Source organism: Mus caroli, chromosome 19 (assembly GCF_900094665.2).
Source record: "Mus caroli chromosome 19, CAROLI_EIJ_v1.1, whole genome shotgun sequence".
Classification (NCBI taxonomy): domain Eukaryota; kingdom Metazoa; phylum Chordata; class Mammalia; order Rodentia; family Muridae; genus Mus; species Mus caroli.
The window spans coordinates 38,317,786-38,327,293 of NC_034588.1; the positions used below are offsets into that span (position 1 = coordinate 38,317,786).

Consider the following 9,508-nt stretch of genomic DNA (forward strand, 5'->3'; position numbering starts at 1 on the left):
CAAGGGAGCACTGCATCCCACATCAAGGGAGCACTGCATCCCTCAGCAAGGGAGCACTGCATCCCACATCAAGGGAGCACTGCATCCCACATCAAAGGAGCACAGTTCTCCACAGTGACGGAGACTAGATTCAGTGCTTCCTGGTTTCTCTGTTTCCCATCAGACTCAGCATTACCACTCTCCAGATGCACTATTACTTAATGAACTTCTAAGAAAAGAACGTGTTGCTGATTAAATGATATGCCATCCCTGAGAACATAGAGCTGTTAATGTGGAAACACGGCTTTGAATCCAGAGACGCCGTTAACGTTGCCGTTAGTAAACTCAAGCTGGCGTTTAGCCAACATCTCTGTGCGCGCTTATGTTGTAAACACCTGTTAATCTTATAACAACTGTATGAAGATGCCCTTATTTTATGGAGAGTTAAGAGGAAGGCTCAGGGGAGCGAATTAACTTGTCCTAGGGTCACCCAGCCAATGAGAGTCTTCACTGATCCGTGACCCAGGATCATTCAAGAGTCTGTAGACATCTTTCCTTAGTGGGAGGACACCTCACTGTACACAGCAGTCGAGGAGAGGCTGCTACTTGGACCCCAATGTTGTACCCACACTAGGCCCACCTGTTGGGTGGGGAGAGAGAAATAGGAAGAGGAGAAGCTCACAGTGTCTGGATGGCCCGTAGGGAGGTGAAGGTGCCCTTGGCGAGACTCTGGATCTTGTTGTCATACAGGGAGAGCAGAGAGAGGTTCTGCAGGTCCTGGAAGGCATCAGGCCGGATGCAGTTGATCTTGTTGGCATTTAGAAGCCTGTAGGCAGAGCCAGGCTGGGAGGTGAGAGAGGGGCAAGGCCTGACCCTTCACACGCCCTGCACCATCCTGGTCCTGGACACTGGGGCCCTTAGGGTACGCCACAGTGCCTTCTCCATCTTTGTCCACATGGTGAGTCTCCAAGTTGACTGCAGGATAGCATCGGGATAGAGAGGTTCCTCTTGTCCAGGATCCCATAGGGCCCCCATGCACACACAGGGGTGTTTCAATATAGTATTGTCTAGGTTTAGATTCCTGGCCTAAATTCTCTTGACTCCAGGAGGCAGAGCTGACCTGAGGACCCCTCTAAAAGACAGCCCTGTCCCCAAAGAACACAGGTCACACCCCATGAACCTCTGGGTCCTGATGTCCAGCAAAGAGCTCTAAGCCTGCCTCCATCTCCACATGTGGCTGCACAGCCTTCCTGGGGCAGACTGTCTTCATGTTCCTGTCTCAGGTGAGTCTTGTACCCCAAGTGTGTTGTGAACTGAAGTTCCCAGAAAAAGTCACACCCCATGTTAAAGATTCTACAAGGCTGCTGGCCTGACCAGGACTTCATGATTGAGGAGAGTTAGAATATGGACAATCTAGACACAAATTCTCTTGGATTGTTCCCACCTTAGTAGCTGATCTGACACCCTGAGTACTATAAGGTCACAATTTTGGGCTATATTAACAGACCCTTAGCTTCTACCAACCCCCAAGTTAAAAATATCAACAGAAAACATCTGAAACCTGTGGTAGAGAACAGAGTGGGGTGGGAGTGTCTCTGGGAAGCCAGAGGGATGTGGGCCTAAGGATACCCTAAAATCGTTCCTTACAGCAGCTGGAGTGTGTACAGGCCTCCAAATACACCTCGGGGCAGGTCTGTAATCTTGTTGCCATAGAGGACCCTGGAGAAAAGACAGCAGAAGGGGAGGTCAGAGGAGGCAGCTTTGCCAAACCCCAGCAGGGCTCTGCAGACCCACAGGCAGCCTCTCCACCAATATGGTTACTACAGCATCTTGCCAGCAGGTGGCAGTAATGAGTCTTCAAGCAGCCCATCTCCAGGATGCAGGATCATTCCCTCCCCATAGGTTAGATTTCTGCAATTGGGGGTGTAATTTTGTTCCTGTGTTCACCCCCTCTGCCCTTCCCAACCCCAGTGAACCCCACAGAAGTCTGCAGAGATGCCCTTCAGAAGGGCCCCACGAGAAAGTAATTCGGTCTCAGATCCAAAGGAGAAACAGTCTCCAGGCAGGAAGGAGGAACATATTTTCAGAGAGATGTGGGGGAAAAAATAGAACGGCAGACAGCACGTGTGATAGGTGGTGGGATTGCAAGTGGTGTATTTTTACACTTTGATATTTGCAAAGTTTCCTGCACTGAGCATGAATGAGTCCTGTGTATAATGAGAGGGCGGGGGTGGGGGGTGGGGAAGAACACAGTATAAAGAAATCACGCGCAGTGAGGAGCGTGCATTTCACTCCTAGTGTCATCAGTCAGAGTGAAAAGCCTGCACGTCGTCTCCTCAGATATGGCTTGGAGAACCTTCCCAGAGGCGGGCAGAGCAGGGATAAGTCTAGCAGAAATCTAGCCTACAGGGAGGGTACATTCCTGCCTCCTGGAGATGGGCCTCCTGAGGTAAGGACCACATGGGGACCACAGAAGGTGACTTGAATGGGGGAGGAACTAGACGGCAGCCTACAGGAAGACAGCCAGACTCAAGACGTGGTCAGATGCCTGTCCCTGAGCTGTGCTGGAGGCTGCAGGGTAGAGATGAAGAAGAGGGGAAACCTGGGCAGAAAGATGAGGCCAGGGCTGGCTATGGTGGAAACAGACAACATGAGACTCGTGTCTTTGATCCCAGCATGCAGTTTCCTAGAGAGTAGGAAGCTGGCCTTGACCCCAGGAGTGACAGGGATGCGTTGAAATGGACCTTTGGTCTCTTCTACACGGACATGAGATCCAATGAAAAGTAACTGTATTCATATCTCACAGGAGAAAACAAAACAAAACAAAACCCCTATAGGCCACCCAAGGTCTGATCATCTCCACTGTGCCAGTGCGTGCTCAGGCTGTCATGCACAGTTGTGGGGGCTGCACACTGCACAACTTCATGTGCACCGTCCACAGCTGGCGGTACCTATCGGCTTGGATTCTCCTCCATGAGAAGGCATGCATAGAAGCTGGGAGCTGACAGCCTCCTGTCTTCCCTAACGTGGTTCCGAACCATCGGGAGCTTGGCCTGCTACAAAGCCCACCAGACCTGGGCGTTCTACTCACAGGGAATTCAAGGAGCGCAGGCCTTGGAAGGCGTCGGGTGCAATCTCTGCAATCTGGTTGTTGCTCAGGTCTCTGCAAGGGGAGCAGAGAGAAGGTGGCTGCCCCAAGGCTGCAAACCTGGTCTCCCAACCACATGGGGGAGGGAGACTCTTAAAAACTAAAAAGGCCAGCTGCCCACTCAGGCAAACACCCACAGGCTACTTTTTTTCCGTCCCAGGGCCCTAAGGCCTTTTCACTGGCCTTCCATTGTCACGATAAAGTGACAAGCAGCTTCGAACATGAGCCAGGCTTGAACTTGGTTCCCAGGGCCTCACAGATACTCTGCCACCTCATATCCCAGTCAACAGCCCCAGATGCAGGAAGGCCAGGCTGGGTCTGAGTCAAGGTCTGAGCCTAGGCTGTGAGACAGGTCTGGCCCCAGACTCTTCCTCCTGATAGCTGGAGACTGCCAGGAAAGGCCTGCACTCACATCCTGCGCAGCTTTCTGTAGGGAGAAAAGGCTCCGGGTGGGATGGATTTGATACCATTCAACTCCAGGCGGCTGCAGGGACAAGAAGATTGTGAGAAGACTGAGGGTCACCCTTAGCAACCAACTACTGGTCCCTGAAACCCCTTCCCCTGTGGGGCCAATATTGGTTAAGGAGATGGACACATGCTGTGATTTGAGCCCCCAAATCCCAGCTTTCTGTGGCTGAAGGGACCCCATGGTGATGCTACAGTAAGAAACCCACGCTGGCAGCCCCAGCCGACTGGGTTGGGTGTGGACCTTGAAGGGATACCCTCTCCTTCATGCTTGGGAGCTTCCCAGCCTTGTACAGGGAGCTCGGGAAACCTGGGAAAGCTGGGGTGCTACCTCCCATTGGCGGACTCTTCATTGGTGGACAGAACAGCCTGCTTAGCCCTGCACTCACATCTCCGTCATGGTCTCTGGAAGGTTAGCAGGGATGGCGGTGAGGCCCTTGCCACGGCAGTCCACGATGCCGCTGCTACAACTACACATGGCTGGGCAGGAACCGGACGAGAGGGTGCAGGCAGGTGCTCCCGCAGCCTCCCCCTGGCCTGCAGAGACAGGAGGTGTGATGTCAGAGAGCCTCACATTGCCGCTCCCCTGCCCCCTCCAGATCGGCTGCTGGGAGAGCACAGGTGGCAGTCTGTGGAGGAGGTTCACTCATAGGAGCTCCCCAGGGGTGCAAGAACAAGAGAACACACTGAATGTCTAGGGTCCATGCAACTACAAGGACAGAGCTGACGGCTCTCGAAGCTGATTCAAGATCAGCTAGAAAATTCTATTCTAGAGTTCTGAAGCTCAAATCACCCAGCCTTCCAGATATAGTATCCTCTTATCCATGGAATTTGTTTATTGAGCTCTGTGCTCCACACCACAAGTCTCACATGAACCCTCCTGCACCACCATTGGAGGATCCTTCTAGCATCCATTTCCTGGTAGAAATTGACATGGCTCAACTACTAAGTGTCAAAACCGGGGCCATGCCCACTGTGTGATGTCAGAACCCATGCTTTGCTACTCTTGAGATGCAGCACCTAAGATCCCTGACTCTTGTTTGTGAAGTTCACTTTCCTGGCATCACTGGGAGGGTCTCCTCCCCTTATAAACTCTCCCTACTAATGGCTGAACAGTATTCTGCTTTGCGACGATAGCATCATTGGTATCCTCACTCCCCATAGGGGCCGAGTTCTGCCGTTCCCATGCTGGAAGCCAAGGAAAGCAATCCACTAACACAGCTGTGGTGAAGCAGAGGGGGCGCCAGGAGGGGGGAGGAGGGAGGGGAGGAGCGGGAGTGACTGGTGTATGGAGCAGGAGAAGGCATGGGGTAGAGGGAGAGGCAACAGAGACTGGGACAGAAGGGGACAGACAGTGGAGGAACAGAGGGCACAGGGAAAACATGGGTGGGGGAGGGGAAGATGCCATAGACCAGAGGTGGTCGGCAGAGAGGAACTGACGGTGCGTAGACATCAGTGAGTGGTTGTGGGTGCTCATCATAAACAAGGGGGATGAGCCAGCAAGGGAAGGCCAAGGGCACGGGCACCCACCTGAGCAGCTGAACTCGCCCTTTTGCACCTCTGCCACATTGAGGCCCCGAAGGCTGGCGGGACCGGAGCACTGGGTGAAGAGTCCGATGGTGGGCCTCTGTCTCAGCCACTGAGAGAGCCAGGCCAGGTGACAGTCACAGAACAGGTGGTTGGAGTGCAGCCGGCTACCGGAGAACAGCAGCTCACAGGAACAGAACCCCGCCGATCCATCATCCATCTCCCCAAGCAGGAGTCCCCAACTCAGGACTGCCCCTTCCCAGCTCCCTGCTCTCCCTGCCTGCTCTATGGCCTGGTGTCATTGAGTTCCTTTGCCCAGATCACCCACCTCAACTCCAAGGACAAAACCAAGTCGTTTGTTGTCCAAGGAAAAACCAAGCACAAGGGACTTTGGTTGACTTTCAATTTCAAATCCCTGCCTACCCTGGCTGCCCCCTGGGCTGTGGAGGGCAGCCACACCCACACCCACACCCTCTTCTCACTGCCCAGGCGACTCACAAGGTCCGAAGCTTGGGCATATGGTTGAAACTGGACACAGGGATGGTGGTGATGTTGTTGTTGTTCAGGGTCCTGAAAGGGACAGATGGACATATTTAACACCTGCCCAGCAGGGATTTGCAGGAGACGTGTCTGCTCATATACAGCCTCTCACGCCAGCTGTGACATTTTACCTAGACAGGGGCCAACCCTGCTCTGGTTACCGAGGTGGAGGAACAGCCCAGAGCTGAGCAGGTGACTGCACTCTTGTCACCCCTGCCCGGGGTTCTAAATCTGGGAGGACAGGGTGCCAGAACTCAGAAGAGCCATAGGAGAAAGGCCAGTTTACACACACCCAAAAAAGCCACCTCTTAGCCTCCTGTTGGAAAGAAAAATGCCCAAACCTCCTGTTTGGGGGGACTTTGAGCAGCTGAGGTGTGACCCTGACCTTGAACTACATCAGCTCCCCACCCATGGCCGCCCTGGGTTTTACTCACAGAACCTCCAGTCCCCGTAGGGCACGGAAGGCCCCTTCCTCGATGCAGCTGATCCGGTTCTTGTCCAGCTGTCTGTAAAGCAGAGGGGAGCTGTAGGGAGGGGAAGCGTTGCCCAGAGCAGGGGCTTGAACATTTTGACAGACCACTCCATTATTTCCAAAGAGGAGAGTAATAATGTCAACCATTTATTTTGCATGTGCCAGTCCAAAGGAACTATCCATAAAAGCCGATTTCCTCTTATTTTCAGTTCAAACAATAAATCGAAATAAAAGTCCCATTACATTCCTCTACCCAGCCCCGTATCTCCCTTGGGAAGCAGGCATCCCTCCCTCACATTTTGGAGACCACCTAGAGTTATGTTGGCAGCTGACAAATGAGAGTCATCCAGGAGGAGTGGCAGCAGGGGCTGGCAGACAGAGTTCTGCTGAATGCCAAGTGAGATTGGCTAGCCCTGGCTACCTGGAGCGCTGCCGTCAGGGCGAATGGAAGCTGTGATCTGAGTTCAGTGGGAAAGAATGTGCTGATCGATTACCGATGTCTGCCACAGGCATGGGAGGGGGGTGTGTGTGACAAGCATGCCAGGCATTTGCCATTTCTGTTTGTAGCCAGACCTCAGGAGGTGGTAAGCCTGGACCGGAATAAATTTGAATACTAATAAGCTATCACATTTAAACAGTACCCAGCACAGTGTACGTATTTCCTCATCTCATTTCAACCTCAGAATAAGCTTGTGGGGGGCACATTGTTTTCTCAAACAATATAGGAAGGCTCAGCAATGTTAACGGACTTGCAGCAGCTTTGCAGTATAACTTAGAGGAGACTAAAACCAGCTGCTAACCCCAAAAGCCAGAGGACACTGGAGAGCTAGGGGCTGGGAATGTGGCCTGGCACCTCATGGTTCATACTCCATGTCCCCAGTCCCCAGAGAGTACACTGTCAGCACATATGGGGCTGTCACACAGAGTCACCATCAAGATGTGGTTCTGCCTATTCTCTCTAAGGTGGCTCAGAACACATGGTACAGATAGGGGTGTGCCAGGGTGACCATCCCAAGCCTCTACTCACAGATTTTTGAGGTCTGTGGCTCCCCGAAAAGCCTTCCTGGGCACAGCCTGGAGAAAATTCTCACTCAGGTCCCTGGGGGGACAAACAGAGAAAGAGAGGGTACCAGTCAGGAGGGTCATGGTAATAAGAAGAGAGGTTCCTGGCCTCATGAGTGACCCCACTCCAGAGTCTGGATGGGCTCTTAGTTGCTTTGTCAACTGGCTGAATGAGTAAATGGTAGTTAGGAGTTTTCTGTCCTGGCAGACACTGGGACACTGTCCCCAGTCACCTCCCCTCTGGGCAGAGGTGTGTAGCTGTGATCAGCACTGGCAGGCCCCCATGGTTGGCCAAACCCCAATGAAGCATAGGAGAGAGCTCTCCATGGCCCTCTGTGGCCCTGGCTTCCCCTCTGTTTTGCTGTAAGCAAGCTGTGACTGCTAGAGGATGGAGGAGACAGAACCAAGTGACTCACCCGGTCCTGAACTAGGCTGGCTCTGATTCCAAGTCTACTCTGGGGGATCACAGAGCAAAAGAAAGCCTGGGCCCCTTGGGACCATGCCACAAACCAAGGCTCTATGCCCACTTCCTGCAGACTGTTCAGTCCCAGCTAGCTCCCTGCTGAACCTAGCAATTGTAGGAGAAACCCAGGTTAGACCCCCAATTTCTTCAGAACCCAGATCAACTTTTTTTTTGTCTTGGTTGTTTGTTTTTGAGGCAACTGATGATACAGTCATCAGTGGGCAATTGAAGGTTGAGGTAGTGAAAGCCTTCAGGAAGGAGAGACAGGACACGCCGACCGTAGGTGTTTCTGAACCTACATAGTGGTAGACCGTCGGCTACACTGTCTCCCCTGTTCTATGTGTGAAATGCATAGTCTCGGCCAAATGCTCTCTAAGCATCCCACCAGTGGGACCCCCCACATGTGAGGGCTCAGAGACACATGCTGTGGCCTGAAGATAACCTCATCCATCCCTGGGCTGGAGCCTAGTCACAGAAATGACGGTGCTGGGAGATGGGGCCTGCAGGAGGGGTACACCAGGGACAAGCTCTCAGGAACAAGACTGGAATGTAATGGACAAAAGCCCCAGAGAGCTGGTGTGAAGGCCAAGAACCTGATGAAAGGGATTCCCATGGTGGACAGAGAGAACTGATTCCTGCAAGTTGTCTTCCGACCTCCATGTTGTGTGCCATGGCACAGGTACCTCTCCTCCAACACACACAGACACACAAACACACACACATAGACACAGATACACACACACACACACACACACACAGAGGCCCACATACAAACACACACAGACACCCCTCCACAGACCTCCCCCCCAAAGAGGCCCCCCACACACACCACACACACACAGACACACACAGATACACACACAGAGACATACACACACAGACCCAGACCTAGACAGAAACACACACACACACACAAATACACACACAGACCACCCCCACAGATACACACACAGAGACATACACACACACAGACACCACACAGACACATACACACACAGAGACACACACACACAGATACACCCACAGATACACACACAGACACAGACACACACAAAGATACACACAACAGATCCCCCACAAACACACACACACACAGAGACACATACAGACACACAGAGACACTCACACACAGAGACACTCACACACAGACACACACACAGAGTAAGTAAATTAATGCAATGGAAAAATTGTAAAAGCAAAGATGCCTTGCACAGTTGCCAGCCCCAGCGCTGTTAGAGGACACAATAGTGTCTGATTCCCGGGAGTCTGAGTGCAGGCTCTCCTCACACACCAAATTCTGAATCTTGACACTGAGAACCACAAGAAATAAGTTCCTGTTGTTAATGAGTCATCCAGCCTGAGGTGTTTCATTACAGTAGAGTGAATAGATTCAGACACGTGTTCTGTGAGGGGCTTGGCTCTTTGACCAAGGCCCTCGAGATCCCTGAAGTGAAGGACCAATGTTAACAGAGGCATTGGGAGGTGGTAAGAAGATACAGTCAAGCCACTAGCCGCCTTTGACCACAGGGAAGCAGGGAGGTTCAGAAAAGATAAAGGCAGGCAGGGAGGTGTGCCCTAGAGAATGTGGGGTGCACAGAGAGGTGTGCCCTAGAGAATGTGGAGTGCGCAGGGAGGTGTGCCCTAGAGAATGTGGAGTGAGCAGGGAGGTGGTACCCTAGAGAATGTGGGGTGCACAGGGAGGTGTGCCCTAGAGAATGTGGGGTGCACAGGGAGGTGTGCCCTAGAAAATGTGGGGTACAGAGGTAGGTGTGCCCTAGAGAATGTGGGGTGCACAGGGAGGTGTGCCCTAGAGAATGTGGGGTGCACAGGGAGGTGTGCCCTAGAGAATGTG

The 9,508-nt window shown here is 52.7% G+C and overlaps 1 protein-coding gene across 1 annotated transcript in view; it reads right to left on the reverse strand.

Moving 5' to 3' along the window:
• The window catches only part of Slit1 (slit guidance ligand 1), a 143,589-nt gene that overhangs the window by 44,623 nt on the left and 89,458 nt on the right, over nucleotides 1-9,508 (reverse strand). The window contains exons 5-13 of the mRNA XM_021151346.1: nucleotides 7,159-7,230; nucleotides 6,094-6,165; nucleotides 5,618-5,689; nucleotides 5,123-5,286; nucleotides 3,982-4,129; nucleotides 3,540-3,611; nucleotides 3,071-3,142; nucleotides 1,627-1,698; nucleotides 662-805 (exon numbers count right to left, since the gene is read on the reverse strand). Of these exons, the coding sequence (XP_021007005.1) occupies nucleotides 662-805; nucleotides 1,627-1,698; nucleotides 3,071-3,142; nucleotides 3,540-3,611; nucleotides 3,982-4,129; nucleotides 5,123-5,286; nucleotides 5,618-5,689; nucleotides 6,094-6,165; nucleotides 7,159-7,230 (888 nt within the window). The remainder of the gene's footprint in view (nucleotides 1-661; nucleotides 806-1,626; nucleotides 1,699-3,070; nucleotides 3,143-3,539; nucleotides 3,612-3,981; nucleotides 4,130-5,122; nucleotides 5,287-5,617; nucleotides 5,690-6,093; nucleotides 6,166-7,158; nucleotides 7,231-9,508) is intronic.